Consider the following 23,235-nt stretch of genomic DNA (forward strand, 5'->3'; position numbering starts at 1 on the left):
TCTAGTATACTTATAAAGCTAGCATTTTCCTTGAACCTCATGCATTTGAAACCTCCATAAAATTTTGCAAACACCTCATGCATTTGAAACCTCCAATTTTAATGAATATCACTCAAAAGTCTCTTAATAATGATTAACAATTCAAATGTTTTATAACTTATATAATATATTTAATAAACAATTAATCTATACTCTACTATAAAAAGGTCAATCTTTTTTAGTAGACACACAAATACAAATCACATACAAAATTCACAAAGAAAACAAGTTTAAAGTTTTTTTTGTTGGTTTGAGGGCTTTGAACAATTTTTGAGCCATGTTATTATGTTGAAGTTTTTAATTTGTAAGTTTGTTATATACTAATTATTTTTTATATTTTCTTGATTTAAGTATTCTTTTAAGAATATCATTGTATGTTGTGGTTGAAATTTTAATTTAAATTATATTAGATTAATGTTATGGATCATATGTTATGGAAGATGATATATATAAAATTTAATTAACTATTGTATACATGTTTGTATGTTTATGTTTTTCAAAACAATAATTAATTAAAAATTATGGATATGTCATATTATCCATGTAAGCATTTTTTAAAATGCAAATCGACTATCTTATCACTTTATATTTTAGTATATATTTTAACATTTTAATTATAACAATAAGTGGTTTTTAAAAGTTTCTTTCACTTATTAATAATAACAAGTGGTTTTAAAATTAATAAGCAATAATTCTAAATAATAAAATCAAATTACATGGATATGTCGTATTATCCATGCAAATCTCTTTTGAAATGCAAATTGTCTATCTTATTACTTTATTATTTAGTGTATGTTTCACATTTTAATAATAATATTAAGTGTTTTTTAAAAGTTTTCTTTAACTTATTATTAATAATAAGTGGTTTAAAATTAATGAATAACAATTTTAAATGATAATAACATCAAATTATAAATTACATTTAGCTATAAATAAATTGTATTTTAAATGAACATCGTTATTAAAATTAGAAAATGATCACATAAGTAAAAATATAAATAATCAATAATAATATTTTTTAAAAATAATACTAAATAGATAATTATATTTAATTCTATTAATGAGGAATGTGGGTCGATGTCAAAGAACATTATTGTTCAAAATAATAGAGATTATATATATATATATATATATATATATATATATATATATATATATATATATATATATATATATATATATATATATAATATTATATCAAAGTTAATGTCAATAACATAACCATTTTAAATATATATTTTTTAATATTTTAACAATATATTTTTAATGTTCGCTGTACAACGCGCGGGAATTCGTCTAGTGTGTGTATATATATATATATATATATATATATATATATATATATATATATATATATATATATATATATATATATTTGTGTCAGATGGTGTTTTTCATGCCACAGGTAACCTTATACACCTACACCTAGTATTTACATATGTATTTATGTTGTTTTATGTCTTCTTAAATGAATGGCATGATGTTTGAAGTACGGTTATATGAACATAAAATTCTATGGCATAAACATAAAACTCAATTTCATAAAAAGTAAATGTTAACAATAATCTCGACATTGTGAAATACAAAACATAATTTGATTAAACATAAAATGCAATAGGTTTCTCGGGCTTTAGTCCATCAGGGGGCTTTAACGACCATCACTTGATTGGGAAGATTTTCCATTTATAGGGAGCTGGCGGGGGATACATTAAAGCTGTGAAAAATTAATTAGCAAAATAACAACAATGTGTAAAGCCTATCGATCTTGTTGTCGTTATCGTGTGACCATAAAGTATAACAAAGCATTATCATTTCTGATATGTACATCATTTCTTGTAAATTGATGTTACCACTCTTCATAGTATCATGTACTTCAACATTGATGGTATCTATGATGTATATTATATATGCATTGCATGTCACCTAGAATAAACTTTCACTGTTCAATCATTGCTCACAAATTCATGATCAAATTCCAACAACAAAACTCGTGATATAATATTTATAAAGACATGTCTAGTGGGTATGTAAGTGGATTGTTCATATCGAGTACGATAACTAATTTTCGAACCTCCCCAAGGCATTCCACCATCCTCATTAAAAATCGTGACAATGTTTTGCTCACTCCGTAAGTGAGATTGTGTAGTATGATATATTAATAAAAAATTAAAAACTAAAAATAATTATTGATTGGGCTGCTAATTAGTGGCTTTCATATTACTAAACAACTCAAGGCAAAGTTTTCTTTTACATTTGATTTTAGTTTTGGGCAATGCCATAGAATATTTTTTTTTAAAAAGTGCATATAAAGAAAGTGGTATCTTCGTGTATTTTTATGTTAAAAGTTTGAACCATAACCTTACTCGTTTAATTTTCGTGTCGTGTAATATCAAACTAGTTTAATTAAATGGGTTGAAATCTCCGACCCAACCCAGTTTAGTTTATTTATGTGTCTAGTTGTGTCATGTCAATATTTGTCACCCTTAGTTTAAGAACTAAGAACATTCACATATAAAATTTATTACAACAATAACACCAATTAATCAAACTCAAAGGGACATATAAGAGCTTAAACTGATGGATGTTATATTCTATATGAAATTGTTTTGGGATTTTTGATGGGTATTAGCTTAAACTGAGTGGACTGAAAAAACTTTCTTCATTGACACAATTAAGGGAACATTTCTCAAACAACAGATTTAGATGTTGAATTTGTCAGAGATATACTCTAGGTATTTGTGGTTAATGAGATCGATTTCTCATAACCTTTAACCCACCAAAGCTAGAAAAATTTATGCACTTTAAAATGTTACTTTGTGAAATTTCAGTCTGGAATATCATATTCTATTTCCACATAAAATTTTGGTAAAAGCTCAAAATTTAGATCATCATGCTATTTCCACATAATTTTTTTTTGTGAATATCTCGTATTTAAAAGTTAAAATATTTCAGACAAACTTAAGAAAAACATGTAGTTTAGGCTCTTTAAGGACAAGAATGTCAGGTGCTTTCTTAAGATGTATAATGAAAAGTGGAAAACATGTGTTTTGCCATTACCACATAGTTACATAAAAGTCAAGATTTGCACATGGAATATGATGGTTATCAATAGTTGCTTATAATGCATATACATGATGATACAATGATTATCAATAGAATCATTTTCTATAAAATTTCACTTTCTTATTGTTGTCTTTATGGATTTTCATCTCCTTACTCCCAACACATTTCATAGAAACAACCACATAAAAAAGTAAAAAAAATTAACACAAAAGATATGTTTTAGGGAAGGTGTCATGTCATATACTGCTTTACACAAAACAACTATACAGCTTTTCTTTCTTACCTTACAACTACCACAAATTGGAACCCAACAATTTGCAACTATAAAAAACCCTAATACACCCTCCCATTCAAAACACACTTTTGGCAACATTGCCAATTTGTAATATCATCTAAAAACCAATAAACTCCCCCTTTAATTTAACCCCACCCAAAAGGGCTCAAAGGAAGCCAATAAAATAAATTGGACCCAGACACTAATAATAATAATAAAAAACCCAAACTGCCCGGGAATTTAAAAAAAGAAAACAAAAGAATTGTATTAACACACCAAAAGAAAATGTATGTATACACATGTGAATTAAAGTATTCTATTCAGACATCAATCATTCATTCTGTCTCTTATTTATTATTAGAAAAATCTACTCACATTTGAGTAGATTCTTGAAGCTGATATGCTCTTTTTTCAAACTGTTTCAATAAATCTGTATTTTTGGCATCAACTTCTATCAAAGACTTTTTAGCCTCTTCTATCTCTTGTTTTTTGATTTAGCAACAAAGACTGCAAGGAGATAAAGAATAAAGATACAAATGTTTGAAAAGTTTTTTTATTACAAAATGTGGTCAAAGAAAACCATGACTAGGTCAAAGTGTCTTACCTTCAAACTTTCCACCTCAGCGGTCAAACTTTCCGTTTTTTGATTTCTTCTTCTTATCCGATTCCTCAACTTACATCGATTCTTGCTCCACATTCTTTTCTTTAACTGCTTCGATTCTCAACTTAATATCAGGCAAAGATTGATACAAAGGTAATGTTGCAGAGTCTGAAAACTTCAAATGCAAAGATCGGACACCACCCAACTTCTTTGGAATAAACTCAATAATCTCATCAATGGCAGAACTCACATTCTCAATAATATCATCTCTCTCCATCGATGCCTTAGCTACACGGACCACACAACACATAGCAAAGCAGCTGAACATGCTCTCTCAATTTGTTCCTTCCAATTCTTATGACTCAAATCAATAGGTAAAGGCAATTTCTTTTTCTTAAAGAACTGTTTACCCACTTTCATTTTCCATTTTTTCCCCTTTTCTTTCCCCATTCTACTCCAACCTTTGCATTGTCAGTTTTAGTCCCTCTGTTTATATATTTATACATGTATAGTTCATTTTTACCTACTAATTATAATTTAAATATAATATTTAATACTTATAATATTTTGTTATATATTAAATTATATTAATTAATTATAAATATAAAGTTTGTTTTTTGTTCATCAAATTCATATATTTACATACATATTGAAATTTTAAAAAACGATAATTAAAAGTGTGTATGTCTAATATTTATATAAATGTATGTATAATATTTATTTAAAAGTGTGTATGTGTAATATTTTTTTATAAATACATGTATAATATTAATTTATAAGTTTATTATAAATATAATCTTTTGTATTTAATATTAATGTAATGAAAAAAATATAGATTATATATTTGTTAAAAATTAAATTAATAGAGGGGTGTGTTTAAGTTTGAATAATGGAATATATTATGAATATACTTTTTGGGGTAAAATGGTGTAAAAATGGAGTAGAGTTGAAGATGAAACACTATTTGTCTCATTTTTTACTCCATTTTTGAGTGAAAAAATGGAGGTGGGTTGGAGATGGAATTACCCTTTTGTCAGCGAAAAACATCTCGTACGAATGACAGAGCTTTCGTTTTGCTTCGAAAGGCATGTAGTCTGTTTTAAGACTTGAAAGCTTAATGACTTTAGTGACTGAGGTTCCGTCTTCTTTAATTTTTTTTATTCTTTGCGATTTGTGAAGTGGGTATGGATGTCGATCTGTCGTCGACAATCAGACAGAGTTTGGAGAAAGAGGTGTTTTTTTAGTGTAATTATTAGATATATGAAATCATCTTGAGGTAGTAGTTGGGCATTGTTGGAGAGTGAGTGATTTCTTCCATTTTATCAGAGCATCGACGGCTTGGGTGGTTGTGGAGGTAGAAATTGCCATTAAAGAACAACTGGGAGGAGATCGGCGAAGAAGAGAGTTTTACGATGAACTGACATGACCTAGTAGCTCTAATTTAATAAAACTAAAATAACAAAATAGTCCCTCAACTATCACTATATTTAATTTTAATCATTGTTTCGAATTTCATCGAAATACACTCTTATTTCTCTTGTAAAATTGATGTTTTTATATCATCATTTTTTTAATCGTTGATTTATTTGTGACGCTAATTAGCATAGGGTCAAATTAGATACACAAATTTTTTTTGCCTAACACTCAAAATCCAAATATACTCTTTTTTAGATTCAAACTTTTTATTGCTTACACTAAGAAAAACAAAGTTGAAACTTGGTTAATTTATGGGTTTTATGGTTATGCAGAGATAGTTCCATACAAAAGAAGTTGTTCCCAAAGGGCGAAAGGGTCATGGTGAGTTGACTTTCACCTACAAACAAATTTCTATGATAAATTATGCTTTTTGTAATGGTATTAATGTGATTTTAATGTACATGGCATTGAAGAAATGTTGAAAGAGGAAATTTCGGGATTCTTACGAATTTACGAACGTCTTTAGCCATGGATCCCTGGAAAAACACCTTTCGCATTACACACGACGCAACTTCATTGCTACTTTTCTTCCGCTTCTTAACCTGTCATTACTGACAATACATCATCATATTAAGTTCATTCAAAACCCAACATGGATTTACTTTACTTGTTTATATAAAATGAGAGAAATTGATTCCTGGCATTGAACGCGGATGAAGACGGGGGATATTTTTGGAGATTTCAGTATTGGCGCGAGAATGTTTCTTCGAATTTATACTCTCTTTGTTACTATAGCAATTAGCAACTACCACTACTAGAAAAAAGGCCTTTTACGACGCTCATTGCGCGTCGTAAAACGCTCAAACGATGCGCAAATGCGCGTCAAGGAAGGCCCTGTCATAACGAGAGACGATGTGCTTTTGTGCGTCGTCTATAGACGACACGCATTTATGACACACAATGTGTATCATTAAAGTCGCTGTTAAGAAAGGTCATGTCATAAATGAAGATGACACACATTTTTGTGTATCGTAATTTTTATTTTTTATTTTTTTAAAAAATTATTTATAGATTTACTAATTTTCAAATTAAATTTGCATTTCATGTCTCATAATAGAAAATAAAATACCATATACAAAAAATACAATCCATTGCACAAAAGTTAATGTCATACAAAATACAAAATAAAATACAATAAATAAGAAAGATAATTCATTGCACTAAAATGTCAAATACAAATAATCATCGCTAACTATATAACCTAATACTATATTGCTATTAAGGGTCATCATCATAACTCACTGAAGGTCTTGGAACAATGTTCTCATTATCAACTCTTACACCAACCTTGCTTTACTAGATGACTTTCACACAATCAATATTGAAATAGATGATGCCCGAGCCACCATAGATGCAGCCCGAACTTACTGAGCTCAAACTTCCCTGACCAAAACCCAAAACCAAACAAACACCATATCAGACACAATATTTAAATCAAAAATAAAAATGTAACGAATAGAACCTTGAAAATCATAAAACAAAAACTTAAAATTTACATGAATTAACCTTACTATATAAGTGCTCCAACCTTGTGTGGGCCCAATTCCTTGAGAATGAGGAAGAAATATTGGGTGATTTGTAGAAAAAGATGGAACCTGAGATGATTTCTTGAAAGATTCATTCATTTATCTCCTTCGATAACTCTATGTATGTCTTGAGACAATCAAATCAAATCAAATGTTTCTGAGTCAAATTAAAATTTTAAAGATTATTAAACATACCCAGTTGCTAGAAATAACCAACCAACAGAAGAATTTAAAAGAGACAAATAATAAGCAAGAGGACTTTAATTAAATAAAGTACATTATTACCTGCAATTTTGCTTTCTCAAGCACAACTTTTCATAATTCAAATCCGTACTTTAACATGACAATAAAACTCAAGGAATAATCAATTGAAGAAATCATAATCATACTTACTACATAAGAAACACAAATTTTCGTTTGAATCCAACCGTGGACCTCCTCTCCTTCTTCTTCTTCCATGTTTGTACAATGCTACTGCAACAAAAAATCAAAACTATATTAAAAAAAAAATAATTGCAAGCTAAATATTGAAGAAAAAAAACTCAGTGCCAGTTAGTTTTCTTGGCAGCTGAAACTTGCAAGGGCATAATGGTAATTTTCTACCCCAATTAGAAGTGATTGTAAAAAACAAAACTCTCGATGCCGGTTAGTTTGAAACTTACAAGGGCAAAATGGTAATCTTTTTTCCTGCCTACTAAGAAACATATTTACAATTTAAGCCTAGCCTAGCCCTTTTCATACAGATGATAAGAAATGACATGTGACCTTTTTTATGCAACTTTCATGGCCTAGTGTCCATACGGGAGGAGTGTCTAAAAATGATCAGTCATGTAGACAAAAGGGCCCTGAGGTTGCTTCATCCGGTTGGGGTCCTCTGTAATTATAAAAATAAAAGTAAATAGTATTAACTACAGGGAACAGCAAGCAACATACTTTATTCTCACTACCAAGTACCAATATTGGCAATGTAATTGTAAGATGACTCACTTTAGATATAAACTATTCAACGATTTATTTTCAGGAAGTGCTTCAGCAAGACCTGGGAGTCCCTACAAACAATGCCAATTAAAAAGTAAGAAATATGTTATTAGTTTTTTTTATAAAATAAGATGAAAAAGAAAAAAATTACATAATAATCAATCAAATTGTTGTTGAGGTCAATTGTCCTCAAGGTTGAGTTCTTCTTTAGCAACTCAGCAATGGCCTTTGCTCCCTGCAACATGGAAATACATCAGCGTCTTTCACACACAATTAACATGTTGAAATTTAAAAAAAAAAATAATAACAATAAATAAATAAAAAGCTAACCTCATCACCTATATTAGTACTATTTAGCTGAAGCTTCTAAATACCACTATTATCCACCAATATATCACATAAAACCTGCATATAAAAGCACATATATTATTCGGTAATTATAAACATCCAAAACCTGAAATATTAAACAGTTAATGGTACAAATTAAAATCCAAGAATTAGTTCACCTTAGCTCCTTCATCCCCAATACTGTTTCCTGATAAGTTAAGAACCTTTAGAGAAATGTTTGATTGTAAAATACCATCAAAAGCTTTAATTCCTTCAACAGTTATTCCATTAGCAACAAAATTTACTTCTTCAGCAACCTGGAAAAGGAAAAAGCAATGGTGCATTAAGACTACGGAGCCAATTACCAATTAACAACCATCAAATATTATCAAGGATTAATTTTTCAAACCATCGGATTTCTATAAGTGTATTTTGGTTGAAGATTAATTATTTTACTTGTTAAATTCAAAGGAAAAAAAAACGTACTAAGTATTAAATTGAAAGATCTTAGTTACTTTTCTAACTAATAGTTGGATACATAAGTGAAATTAGAGTAGTTTTATAGCAATTGATTAGATTTACTGTTCTCACCAAAAAAAAAAACTAATATATCAAAATACAAATTTTGCCTAATCTCATAAGTTTGTTTCAAGATTTGCCAAAGATTAAACATATGACTGAAATGCATTATTTTCCTACGAAAAATACATTTTGATGTATTTTTACAGATCCTACGTAAATGAGGCGGGACAATAATTTTCCCGCACAGAAACCTTCATTTTCACATTAAACTATATTTAAAAAAATCAAACTTAAAATCCTCTCGGACAATATAAGGCGGGACAATAATTTTTCCGTACAAAAAACCTTAATTTTCATATTTTAACTTCATTTAAAAAAAAAAAAAAAAAACCTTAAAATCCTCTAGGGCAATGTTCAAAAACTTAGATGAGAAGCTCAATCACAAATGTATATATGGGTTCAAATATCGTATTTTAAGGTGTTAATTGGTTCATATGTTGAGTTTAATGTCATATTGTAACATCCAAAAACTCAAGGATAAAATTTTTAGTTTTTTAACATATAGATTCAAACATCCATTTACATCTATTCAAACATTAAGGTACTCCAAGTTAAAACAATTATCAATGATTTCCAAAAACCAAAAGTTGCGGAAAAACATAGATGTGTGCGTTGTGATCAAGTAGGACCCTTCCCTTTTGAACCGGAGGTACCTGAAACACAAACTGAAACAATAAACACAAACCTTAGTGAGTTTCCCCCACCATACCACATACAACACAAACATACTGTCAGGTATATCTGGGTGCCCGACCTACCATGTCGAGCATATATGGGTGTCCGACTTACCCTACCAGGCATATCTTGTTGGGTTTTGATACACAATAAAAGTTTGTTTATCACAAATCCGGAAACAGAAGATTTTAAAAATAATAAGTTTATTTTTAGTTCATAACAAAACCGAACCATCATGAATCCATTTATAGAGATTAGAATGAAACAAAACCAACCATAGGATGTTTTAGAGATAACCTTTGAAGCCTTTGAACCCACTTCGTTTTAAGGTGTTGATCAAGATAACAAAAGATGATCTTCTCTACAAGTATCCACCATAAAGAGTAAGGCACTTGGAATGCTAGTTCCTTCTTGTATTCTTGAGTGTCTAAAGCCTTTAAGTGCTTAACTCAATTAAGCACCAAGTGGAACAACTCAAGAGGTCTTCTAAACCATCAAACTAACTTCAAGAGAGAGAGAGGAAGAAAAGAAGAGAGAGTTTCGGCCATGAGCTTCAAGAGAAGAAAGAAGACCAAAACTTGCTTAATTTTTCATGCATAAGACACTCTTATATAGTCTATGAAAAGCAAAAGCAACACAATATAATAATATAAAGTATTCACTAGCTTTTAGGAGCATGAGGAGCATGGGAGGAAAGTTGACAAGCAACCTTCCATGATTGTCATAAACTTTCAGCCATAAGGCTAAGAAAGAGACAAAAATTGTCTCCAACTTTATTAACCATGGTAGAGTAAGTCTTTAACTTAATCATGGTTAACCAAAGTCTCAAAAACTTTATACATGACTTATTAAATCATACCATATGATATAATAACTAGTAATACTCTCTTATAATTATTATTTTCGCAAAACAATAATTATTCCCTAATTAAAATACAAGAATCGATATTATTTATTAATAATCATATCAATAATAAATGTACAATGTGCCAACTTGATAAAGGTGTGACCCTATAAGATCATATATTGTTAACAATATCACTCCATAATGATTCTTGGGAATATAGATCCAACATATATGGGTGTCCGACCTACCCTGCCAGACATATGTGGGTGCCCGACCTACCTTCCGGTCTATTTCACCCCTACCACTACCACTACCACATAATAACATACATAAATCACATGATCATCAACCAATACGTGAACATTGATAATTATCACACATACACCCATCATACTATGCAATAAATAAAGGGTCGGCCTTGGTGCCTTCGACCCGTAAGGTCGTAACATTCACGAAGGGAGACTCACCTTGAATGTAGAAGTTCAACGAAAGAAATCCTTAGTTGATGCCCTGACGACTTCCCGAGCTATCAATACCAAGATAACACCTAATTAGCAATTGGGTTCCAAACTATGATCCATAATCCATACTTAGGATAAAATGACCATTTTACCCCTAACCCAACTTGAACCAAAACTGAGGCCCAAGCTCAAAACTACAAGATCCATAAAAGCCCACTAATGGCCCAATTTTCCAAATTGGGCCCAACCCCCATATAGGCCTTATCCTAAAGCCAATAATTCCTTGTCCAATAATAAATCTCAAATGGCCCAAAGGCCCAAACAGCAAGGCCCATAACCAAAGTTAAGTCCAAGCCCAACAACCAAAAATTCCACTGATCAGATGAACGCACCGCGTTCCCTGGAGGAGCGTTTGGCATTCTTCGCTTGACCGAGGATCGGGACCGCTTGCTGGAACGTGTCACGTTCCTTCGAAGTGCTATCTGCGCATAAGGGGTGATTTATAGAGATGCACTGCCAAACCAGATCCATTTTTGAAGCCGGTATGACTTGAAAGTCAATTTTGATCAAACTGTTTTTTTTTTTTTCAAATCGGTCAGATAATACGGTAAACCTGATATGACTGTAAACCGATTTTCATGAGAATTCATACCCAAACAGGTCAAAAACGGATTCAAAACCAAACCAAAATCCGGTCAAAATTGTTGGAGCCGGATCGGATTGTAGCTTACGTCACCAAAACCGAATCGGATCGGGTGTCTATGAACCTCTGGGATTTCATCAAAAAGTCTCGTTATAAAAGATATTATGATTTTCATCATACAATGCTAAAAATGAGTTATTTATATCTATATTTATATATACCTCCTCTATTATGACATTGAGAATACCAGAGTTCTATCGTGCCATGGAAAACTTCAACTGATGTCGTTGTAGATACATTTCATTCATTTGTCAGTAATTTCGACATAATATCGACAATATTAGATATCATTATATTATTATAGTACATCTAGGGAGGGAAACAGACACATGCCTATTTATCTTGATCAATATGTTAAGTAATTCACGTCGACTCGGAATTGCATGGTGTAGCTCAGCCAAACTCTCCTCAAAATCACACATTATATATGCCTTGCATGTCACCTAGAATAAGCTTTCCATTGAATGATTTTTTTCGATCCTTCCTCACAAATTCATGATAAAATTCCGACAATAAAACCCATTGTATACATTTGAAAAAGACATGTCTAATGTCACGTAAGTGGAATTATGCATATCGAGTGCAACAGCTAATTTTCCAACCTCTCCAAGCCATTCATTCATCCTCGTTAAAAACCATGACAACGATTCCCACTCTCTATGTTGCCCACAGAGAGTTGCCCGCTCTGTAGCTAGGGAAAGATTTGGTGGTTTTTCATCCATGGCAACGGCTAAGGATATAGTTCCAAATCAGTTCCCTTTTAGGTAGGGGTTGTTTACAACAATTAATGAAACCCAAACTGTAAAGTAGTATTGTATTAAAAATAAAAGCTTAAACCGGTAAAAGTTATCTTCTATGTAGTTTCTCAGAATTTTTGAAGGTTGTAATGGTAAACGGGGAGGTTGAAAAAACTTTCTTCATGGACACAATTAAGGGAACTTATCTGGAACAACAGATTTTGATGTATAATTTGTCGGAGATAATGATATACTCTCTAGGTATTTAGTTAATGATATCAAATTCTCATAAGATACTTCAAGTGTCATGTACTTTAAAATGTTGCTTTATTAAATGTCAATCCAGAATATCATATTCTAAAATACTTTAAGTGTGATCTTATTTTAAATGTCAATTTCTGATTCCGCTTGGCTCTAGTTTGAAATACGGAATTTCAGGGTCATTTTTGCTAAAAGCACAAAATTTAGATTGTCATGCTATTTCCGCATAAAAAATTGGTCGCTTTTGTGAATATCCGGTATTTAAAATATTTCGGAAACTCAACATTTTAGCCTCTTTAAGGACAAGAATGTTGTTAGGTGCTTTTCTTATGATGTATGATGAAAACATGTGTTTTGCCATTACCACACCAATCACGAATACTTAAAAGGAAAAATGGGAAATTTTGTAATCATAGTTCCATAAAAGTCAAGATTTGCACATGGAATATGATGGTTTATCAATAGTTACTTATAATGAATGCATATATACATAACACAATGATTATCAACAGAATTATAGAATACTCTTCTATAAATTTTCACTAGTACACAAAGAAAACCACAAAAAAAAAAAAAAAAAAGTGAACACAAAAGAGACGTTTTAGGGAAGGTGTCATGTCATATACTGATTTACACAAAGCAACTATACAGGTTTTCTTTCTTACCTTACAACTACCACAAATTGTAACCCAACAATTTGCAACTATAAAAACCCTAATACACCCTCCCATTCAAAACACACTTTTGGCAACATTGCCATATCATCATCTAAAAATCAATAAATTCCCCCTTTAATTTAACCCCACCCAAAAGGGCTCAAAGGAAGCCAACAAAATAAATTGGACCCCAGACACTAATAATAAAAAACCCAAACTGCCCGGGAATTAAAAAAAAAAAAACAACAAAAAAATAGTATTAACACACCAAAAAACAAAAAAAGACGGACTGTAATTCTGTATACACATGTCTGAATAGAGATATTCTATAATACTATTCAGACATCAATCATTCTGCCCTTTGATGTAAAAACACAAAACCTGAATTTTCACGTATCAAAGGTGGAGGTTCAATCTCTCCCATGTCTACTTGTGGCATAGACTTTGAGATGTCATCCACAGAGAATGGTATGCTGCATCATACACAAATAAATATCCACATTTTAGACGATTTTGCCCCTGAAAAGTTTTTACAAGTTTTGAGATATTTACCTGGAGTCGTCATCTAACAAGAACGAGCTGCTGACTGCGTTGTTCGAGTCCTCTGTCATCATGACTCTCATATTTGAAATGACCTAATTACGAAAACGCCCTTAGGTTTTAAGTTTTTTTATAAGATGGAATTCATATTTGTTGTGTAAGTAGTAACTTACTTCTGATGAAACACTGTGGGTCCCGTATTTGTCATCCCAATACATGGTGCTGATTCTGTATAGCTGTTGTATGCTAAGCACCTGTGTATAAATAACAAAAATTCACAATCTTGAATATAATAGAAGAGAAAAAGGGAATTAAAAATTTCATTATTATTAAAATAAATTTGCTTACAGGACAAAGTTCATTGGTAATTTCATTCAAAGTCTTCTTGGGCTTTTGATGTATAACCAAGAATCCAACTGCTTGTCTGATATGCTTCAACTCATCCCATGCGGTCCCCGCATACTATAAATCAATCAAATATTATTTACTACAAAATCAAGATTTTTTTTTTTTTGAAAAAATATATAAAAAGTTCTTACTTCCTCTGTGGCATAACAACACCATTGTTCTAATTCAGCCAATCCTGACTTCACATATTCACCATTACTAAACGAGCAGCACTCACGTCTCAACAAAAGACTTCCACCAAAAAAAAATATATAATCATCAGCATTTTTATAAAAAAGAAAAAAAAAAATAGTTGATATACAATATAAACATATTTTATGCAATTTACCTGTTGAATAGCTGAACGTTGATGAACGAGAATATCTGTGTGAATACTTTGCGCACCAAAAACGGAGGTACCTAAAAAAGTAAAAATCCATAAAATGTCAAGTGACTTTTAATTTTTTATAAAAGAATCAGTTTAAAAGATTATAAAACTTACAAAGTTAGCTTTCATTGTCTTCAAATAACTATCAAGGCTTTTAACAATACTCTGCCAATGAGCAATCAATGCTTGTTGAGCAACTGCATTAGCTTGAGACCTCCCTTTAACTAAACTTGCACGTGATGTCCTTGGAGCCTACACATTTCATATCCAAATTTTTACACCAAATTTAATCATAATATCATAAAATATATATATATATATATATATATATATATATATATATATATATATATATATAAAGAATTATTTTTTACCTGGATACATAATCCAAGCAATGGAGATATTTCTTTTTTCAAATTATCACGTATCATTCCATATATCTTTTCAAGAAAAGCAGTGAGCTGCTGTTTAAATAATAAAGCCGGATATTTTGCTTCCACCTGGCGCAAGTCATCAAGCCTACCAAGAACTCGACCATTTAAAAACGAAAGTCCAGTGCTTTGTGGAGACGCGCGTAGTCCCTGAAGTTTATAACATTTTAATTAGTGAAAAAAAATAAAAAAAAAAAAAAAAGAATACAAGGGTAAAATGGTCATTTTACATACTTGTGACATTCTTCCGAAAAGTGAAGCGGATGATGTCCTACGCCTTTGTGGGGTCATACTTGCAGCCCCACTTGCTTTGAGGGTGTGTTGAAGAAGTGTTAACAATGTGGATGTGTTACATAGCCAGTAACCTAGCACATCGTTACTATCATGGACCTGCATCATATCACACAGGATCAAGATTTTCAAGAACCCTAATTTGAATTTTGAAATCATCATATGAAGTTGTTATGTGATACTTACCTCTATAGCTGAAGCAATGGTTTGGATGATTCGGTCAAAGACAGTGGTTCTTTCAACTTCAAATGATCTCCAATGGAGTAAGCTTTTGTAGATTAAACATGCAGCAACTGGTTTCCCACTTGAGAATCCAAGATCTTGTGTGATGCATTTGATAAGTAGATCTTGATTCTCCTGAATCACACACATTATGTAATGAATAAAAAAAAATACAAAAACGATCTTTTAATTTTCATAAATCGTAATCGATTTGCTTACTTGTTGTTTTTCATTAAGAGACTTTTGTGGTTTCTCTTCGGACTCTGGCTCTCTTGAATTTGATAATGCAAGTGCCGTATCCTACACATAATAATAATAATAAATATTTAAATTTTTGCATCGTGAAAATATTTATGGAGTTTATTCTTACAGGTGTAGTAATCCTTGATTCTCCATTATGAATGTTCCCATTTTCTGGTGTTCTCTGAAAAGAAAAACTAATAATTAATATCCATGAGAAAAAAGAAATTTAAAATTTTTTTGTGGGGTACCTGGATAATCATGGTTCTTGGCCTTGCTGACATGGACTTTCCGGTAGGTGACATGGTGAGTGCTTGCTGGCGAAGTACTTGATTCTCAGATTCCATATTTGAGAGCTTTTCTTCAAGCCTACACAACCAAAAAATTAAAAAATTTAAAACTTTTTATCTTTTTATATAAATTTCAAACTTCTACTCACCTTTGAGTAGATTCTTGAAGCTGATATGCTCTTTTTTCAGCTTCTTCAAACTTCTTCAATAAATCTGCATTTTTGGCATCGGCTTCTATCAAAGACTTTTTAGCCTCTTCTGTCTCTTGTTTTTGATTCAGCAACAAAGACTGCAACAAGATAAAGATACAAATATTTAAAAACCCTTTTTCATCACAAAAACCATGAAGTACTTGATCAAAGTTTTTTCATTACCTTCAAACTTTCCACCTCAGCGGTCAACGAGTCAACCTTTTCAGTATCCTGAATTATGACCGGAGTCTCCTTAACAACTGGAGGAGCTTCTTCAATGGCTTTTCTTGCAGCTTCACGTTCTTTAATCACTTTAGCATTTGCTTCATCAATTTGGATTTGCATCACACGTAGAGCTTCCTGCAACTTAGCAGCTTCTTGTGCTTTTGTCTCTTCCAATTCACTCTGTGAAAAAAGAGTCAAAACCAATGAAGAAAAAACGTCATTAAGGATAGTTTTTAAGTAAAATTACAAAATTACCCTTAATCGCTTCTCCAGCTGCAAACGCCATGTAAGTTCCTCCACACGTTTCTCTAGTTTGTCCTTCGCCTCTTTCAGAGCCCCTGTCTCCCTTGCAGCCTGAACATTTGACAAATTTATTAACAAAAGAAACTTCGGGTTTTTTCTTTTCTTTTTTTTTTTATAAAATAATGATATACCATTTTGAGTGATCGAAGCTCTTTTCTAGCAACTCTTCGCCTCCAACCACATTGAGTAACAATTGCAGCCTTTTGGAGACTCTTGTAGTAAGAGTATGCTCTATAGTAACGATAGTAAGCCTGAATTCCATCATAAAATCGATTCATAACCCGTATTTATATTACAATATATGAAATTTTATTTAATTAAAGTCAAAGTACCTGAATGAAAATTGCAGCTTTAGTTTGCTTTCGGTATCTAAACTCGTTTCTAGCAGTCATTGCTCTCAAACCAGTTTGCAAAGTGATTGCAGAAACCCTCAGTGTTTGATATGATTTACTAGCAACAAAACACCTGAAATTCTTCTGAATCTTAACTGCTGCTGCTTGCCTTCTCAACTGCTCAAATTGCTTGCAAGCTGATAAACCTGATTACATTATAAAAAAGGAATCAATTTTTTGTAAACAAAAGTGAGTATTTTTTTTATAAAGATTTGCTATAAAATACCTCTCCAGCAAGCCTGTAACTGGATAGCTGCTTTTCGTATTAAGATATACTCTTTACGTGCAATATAAGTACGCATTTGTCTTTGAATGATTCTAGCAGCATTTCCAAGAACCTCTGCTCTCCTTGCATCAAGTTCTGCCATCTGTCCAGCTCTTAGAAACACCTTTGTCTTCCCAATCTGTAAAATAATGGTTACAATGAGAAATCTTGTAAAAGTATCTAGAAGCTTTTATAAAGATTTGAAGATTACCTGGTAGCCTTTCAATCCCATTTTATCAAGCAGCACTTGACATGCAACCTTCTCATCATACCTAAATTAAAAAAGAGCATTATAATTAGATGAAAGAAATCATTGGGAATTAGAAAATAGAAACAGAAAAGAAGTGAATCATACTTTCCATCAAGAACATCGGGATAAAGAACACCAAAACGAAGAAGAAACTCATCAAATGTTCTTCTGGTGGGATAACCAGCACAACTGATTCTGATTGCTTCTAGAACACCCTATATTAAAAGATAAAAATTTTAGAAATAAAGATTTGAGAAAAAAGAGAAATCAAGAATCTTTTTTCACAATACTTACACCACATCTTAGTTGTTGAATAATGTTTAGATTTTCAAAAATTGCAGGCTTGAGAACATTGTTTGGCTTCACACATCTTATGTAATGAGGCTCTGTTGTACTCAAGGTTTCCATCAAAGATTGAAGTTGCAACTGCAGTTAAAAAAGCAAAGATTAATGTAACAAATAACACTTTTTCATTTATATAGATAAAATTAAAAGTAATACCTTAAAGCGGGACCCAATGGAGGAAAATTTGGAAGATTTGGAAGACTCAACAGGAAGTGGAGGAAATAAACCAACAACAAAAGGACACTTTGAGGCAGTTAATAAATCTTGATGTTCTGCCACCACATAATCTTTGTTTTTGTCTAGAAATTGATCAGCTAAATAATTCACTTCTCCAGCATAATGAGCTATTGTAAAACTAGTGCGTGAAAGTTTAGGTTTTATGAAACGTTTGTGTTTTGGAAATGTTTGGTATAACTTCTGAGCAAAAGTTTCATGAGTTGACTTCGGGAACATGCTGCATCAAGTAAATGTAAACATAAATCAATTTTTCTTAAAATCTTGTCTTAAAAGATGAATTTGAAATGTGATAATCAAATAATCATACCAGGCTTCATCAAGAAGCGAGATGATTCCTCCAGGTTTCTGTAATGAAATGTATTAGTTTCCATTAATGGAAAGTACAAAAGAAAGAAGTCAAACGGATTAGTCAAGAGTCAACACCTTCTCAATCAGATCCAAAACATCTTGGTTGTCAACAAACTCTATGTAGCTCCAATTTATCGCTTCCTTTGTGTACTCCTCTTGTTCCATTTTAAACACGTGCTACAATAACAAAAGAGTTTGACAAATAATCAGTAAATGTAAATCCCATAAACTGATGAATAATTCAAAAAAACAAAAAACCTAACCTGGTTAAAATGTTGTTGGAGTTTTTCATTTGTGAAATTGATGCAAAACTGCTCAAAACTATATTAAACAGACGTTTCATTATCAGCATTGTAAGTTATACCATTTAAAATGATGCTAAATTTGTAACACAATACCTGTTGTGTTTAAAACTCTCAAATCCGTATATATCAAGAACACCGATTAGTGACTTTGAATTCGGATCCTGCCCAATTGAATTGTTTATTTTCTCCACAATCCTAAAAGACGTAAAGATAAAAGTTAGATTCTTGAAAAATAAAAAAGAAATTCATATTTTGAAACTGGTCAAAGTTTTTCTCACCAGTCAAACAAACGAGAGTAGACTGTTTTTGCTAAAGCATCCCTGCTACCCAATGCAGCTTCAGGGTCAAGAGTTCTTGTAATCACTTCTTCTGGTGTCACCATTACACGCTTAATCAATGCATCCTCTAAGCTCTTAGCATCACACCTATTCAGAGATTGAATTATCATTACCATTTATATAATATAATAATATCAATATTAATATTAGTAATATATATGTATATAATAAAACTTACATAAGCAACTCAGCTGTGACATTGAGATGAAACCTAGATTTCTCATCTTTAAGCACAGAAGAATCAATCTCCTTTCCCTTTGCAAAATTGACATTACCAAGGTGAAGAATTGCAGCTACAACCCTAAAAATTGCATCTTGTTCTTCTTCACTAATTCCAACAATGTCCATTGCCCTTCTTGTAGCAAGATACTCATGGGCATCACTTACACCTTCAAGTTCATATGATTTTGACTGGTTTAAATAATGATATGACTGTGGACTTTCCAATTTAAACTTCTCTCTATCCTGCAAATTAATGCAATGATATTGGAAGTGATAACAAATCTATGACATTATTTACTTATTATTAGACAAAATTATAAAAAAAATAAAATCTACCTCAGGTGGTGCAGCACAAAGAAGATAGAAACAATGGTAGTTTCTTTCAGGATCTGATATCTGACAAACACGAGATCTTTCTAGAAGATATGTTCTAATAGCTGCCCCTGATATTCTTCCACTTTTATCAAACTGTATCTCTACAAATTTGCCAAATCGACTAGAGTTGTTGTTCCTCACAGTTTTCGCGTTTCCAAATGCTTCAAGTACTGGATTTGACTGGAAAATATGTATTTTGTAAACATGTATTCAAGACATTCGAATGTCAGTGGCAAAAAGGTAAATTTTTCTTACTTCAAGGACTTGTTGTTCAACTGTTCTTCCTTCAACTCCAGATCTACCACCTAAATGTGCAAGATATCTCATCAGCATCTTTGTTGTTTCAGTTTTACCAGCACCAGATTCTCCACTGACCAATATTGAATTGCTTTTTCCTTCATTCATCATAGCCCTATACATAAAACAAACTAAATTATAAAAAAAAAAAAAAAAAAAAACAAGAAAATAGAATGTTCATGTCTTAATGTATTATATCAGTATATTATTTATATTTATATACCTGTATGCAACATCTGCTACTGCAAAAACATGGGGACTAAGTTCTCCAAATCCTGCTCCTTTATATTGTTCCATCATATGTGTGTCATATAAATGAGGCAATCTTTGAAATGGATTTATAGCAATTAGAATGTTTCCAGTATATGTCTACAAAAATGAAAATGTTTATATCAGTTTTCTTTTGATATAAGCTTAAAAAACAAGATGAAATATGACATCTTAATTCTTACATAAATTTCATTAAGTTCATATCTGGCTGCAAGATTTTGTAACACTCCTGGTTCATGTAAATATGATAGCCGTGTCATGTCATCTACACCTCCAGGTGGAGCTTCAGTGTCTTTAGGGAACACTTTTGAGACATTTGTAACAATCTGTAGTTGAATAAGTTTATTATTTTGTGAAATAGATATTGGTGTCTTTGATACAATGTATGATTAAACATTAAAATACTCACTGTTTTCCCTTTTGTGGTATGTACATGAAGCTCTTGCCCATTAACTCGGGTCACTTCCCCATCAATCCATGCTAAAGCAGGATCTTCAACCCAAACGTGTGACCCTACAATAATATTAACTGGAGCAGCCTGTGAAAAAAAAAAAAAAAAAACTTCATTCCATTAGAATCATAAAGAGAAAAAGCTCTAGAAAGTTGAAATGGTTCACTTAGTCTTTGAACATTGTATGTATTATTATATACATTGGACTTTGAAGCAATAATAAGTTATGTAACCTAAGTTTCATAGGTTCATTTTGTTGTATATCAATTTTCTAACTAATGGGGTAGACAATATATTTTGTACTCACTATGACACGTTGATTTTTTTCTTATTATCAATGGGGAAAGAATAAGTTGCAAGTCAAACTATCATACACTAATTACAATGATAACTAGTTGTTCAAAGCTACTCCATTAAACTTATTGAATAGGTGGATATATACATTATCAAGTTATTTGAAGTCTCCTAAGAGAAGATGATGATTATTCATGGATATATATGTAAGGTAGTATTTGGGAAAAATGGGTTTAAAGTTTGTATATGAAGTTGGTTTCCAGTTCAAATAAGCATCAAAACATGTGGTTGCTCAGAAATGGTGCAGATAACACATAAAAGTTCATGAGTCTCATAAAACCCTAGATTGGCTTCATCTCAAATTTATCAAAGTTTGCTACTTCACGTTTCTGGTATCTAGCGGATTCTGCTCAATTAGCCCCTCAATCTAAGCTCTAAAACGTCAACTACAAATAACAGCGAAAAAACTAACTTACACCCATACCCTTCCCTGTTCCTCAAGGTATGTTCATGAATCTGAGCTCAATCGATAAAAAAAATTGAGCGGATTGAGCCGGATACGCAAATAGATTATACAGCGATACACATATGGATGATATAATCACAGAAAAAACATAATCCCCTAGCTTAAATATGGAAGAAACATGTAGCATCAATAAGCATAAGCAACTAACAACGAACAAAACAAAGATTCAAACATGTGGACTCTTCGTTGAATAGATTTGACCTTGAAAACAAAGATTCAAGCAAATACCACCAATAACCATTGAGCTACTTCACCAAAAACAAGATTAACATACCATTAATGATGACTTCTAAGCCCAATCGATCTCCTTCTCATCAATAAAGAGAAGAACGAGTCGGAGAAACCACACACCGCTCGGTGACTCAGATCGGTAATAATAAGACGATGATAAAGAAGAAACCCAAGAGTATTCAACAGAGATTATGACGACGATGATGATGATGATGCAAAGGTGAACTTTTTTGGAATAGTTTCTCTCTATCACAGAAATGACGCAGTAATTTTGTATCTATATGTATATATATTTATTGGGTAATACCAATTTGTATATATTATTATACACACAGCAAAGCAATGTGTATGTTGTGGGGTTTCTTGCTCTCTCGCTCTACAACCTTTTCTCTCTCTAGACTTCTCTGTCGTCTGGTCAAGCTCGAGCGGCGAGTTTATGGAAGTCCAGTCCACGAAGCGGCTCTCGGCTCAAAAATCAGACATTATACAGCCATTTTTGGATTAGCCGGCTACACTTTAAGCTCTGTATTTCCTTTTATTTACGGATTTACCCTTTTCAACCTTGTGTCGAAAATTCAAATTTTGAAACCACTCACTCTCTTTAAATTCTAAATTATTTGAAAAGGTGTAGTTTTTAACTCACAATAAATGTTTTTACAGTTCGTATAAATTTAGTTGGGGGAATTAATTGTTTTTTATGTGGCATTTAAATATTATTTTTCAAATAATTAGTATTCAAAGATAAAAAAATTCGATTTTTTTTTTAAATTTGTGTATGTTTATACAAGTGAATATAAGAAAAAAAATGTTTATCGTTTTTATAAAAATATAATATAAACTTTAACGACAACAAATTAGGCTATAAAATTTTCAAACTACTAGATGGACATTTTTCATGATGTTTTATTCGATTTTGGCTTTCTTAAATTATGAAAATTAGAGATAAACCATATAAAGTATAAATCCTATAAAAAAAAAGTTTGAGATAAACCATATAAAAGTATAAATCGTGTAATGATTTATAAAAATTGAGCATACTAATAAATGAAATTATATGTTGTTTTTCTTAGAATTAAGTATTTTATTATTTCTTAATAAAAATATGTAATTATTGATTAATTCTCTATGTTTACGTGTTCAAGTTTTAAAGAATTGGACTTAGAGGTGACTATTCAGAACTTGGAGGGCTATAACTGCGTAAACAAAGAAAAGTATGAGTGGCAAAGATGTAAATACATTGATAAGCCTGAGTAAATAAGAAGCACAATTTCTAATGGAATGTCCGGCCAACGTTCGCTGGCGTGAAAGATGCTTTTTGCCCCGAGAAAAAAATAGTAGTTCCGTACAAGACACTCAGCACCACAATCTTTCTGTT

General features: G+C 31.5%; 1 protein-coding gene, 1 long non-coding RNA gene and 1 pseudogene across 6 annotated transcripts; all 3 read right to left on the bottom strand.

The window, feature by feature from the left end:
- Positions 1-4,050: 4,050 nt before the first annotated feature.
- On the bottom strand, positions 4,051-5,345 carry LOC145063965 (uncharacterized; annotated as a pseudogene).
- A 1,243-nt stretch (positions 5,346-6,588) lies between these two features.
- LOC145064884 (uncharacterized) lies at positions 6,589-10,120 on the bottom strand. 5 transcript variants are annotated; one of them, XR_013688128.1, is made up of 9 exons: positions 9,839-10,105; positions 8,464-9,531; positions 8,288-8,362; positions 8,109-8,192; positions 7,967-8,028; positions 7,745-7,853; positions 7,373-7,453; positions 6,960-7,136; positions 6,589-6,836 (listed from the first exon to the last, which is right to left on the bottom strand). It is a non-coding gene; the product is annotated as an uncharacterized LOC145064884 (long non-coding RNA). The 5 variants fall into 5 exon arrangements; XR_013688129.1 differs by having other exon boundaries at positions 6,960-7,453; positions 8,464-8,601; positions 9,839-10,120; XR_013688127.1 differs by having other exon boundaries at positions 6,960-7,453; positions 8,464-9,519.
- A 3,029-nt stretch (positions 10,121-13,149) lies between these two features.
- Positions 13,150-22,163, bottom strand: LOC145061047 (myosin-17-like). The gene is made up of 35 exons (XM_079008413.1): positions 21,904-22,163; positions 20,768-20,896; positions 20,541-20,684; positions 20,312-20,457; positions 20,047-20,203; positions 19,753-19,971; positions 19,373-19,659; positions 19,135-19,281; positions 18,950-19,051; positions 18,815-18,872; positions 18,627-18,728; positions 18,511-18,548; positions 18,123-18,420; positions 17,916-18,047; positions 17,727-17,836; positions 17,583-17,643; positions 17,333-17,510; positions 17,047-17,252; positions 16,846-16,965; positions 16,667-16,765; positions 16,370-16,591; positions 16,145-16,284; positions 15,957-16,074; positions 15,836-15,889; positions 15,685-15,765; positions 15,430-15,600; positions 15,187-15,342; positions 14,896-15,102; positions 14,636-14,773; positions 14,483-14,553; positions 14,286-14,385; positions 14,095-14,208; positions 13,920-14,000; positions 13,759-13,841; positions 13,150-13,679 (listed from the first exon to the last, which is right to left on the bottom strand). Exons 1-35 carry the CDS (start codon positions 21,904-21,906, stop codon positions 13,556-13,558), a joined length of 4,596 nt encoding a protein of 1,531 aa, XP_078864539.1. The 5' UTR covers positions 21,907-22,163; the 3' UTR covers positions 13,150-13,555.
- Positions 22,164-23,235: the final 1,072 nt, after the last annotated feature.

This window comes from Lactuca serriola, chromosome 7 (genome assembly GCF_051521515.1).
Source record: "Lactuca serriola cultivar US96UC23 chromosome 7, Lser_US96UC23_V15, whole genome shotgun sequence".
NCBI classification, from domain to species: Eukaryota; Viridiplantae; Streptophyta; class Magnoliopsida; order Asterales; family Asteraceae; genus Lactuca; species Lactuca serriola.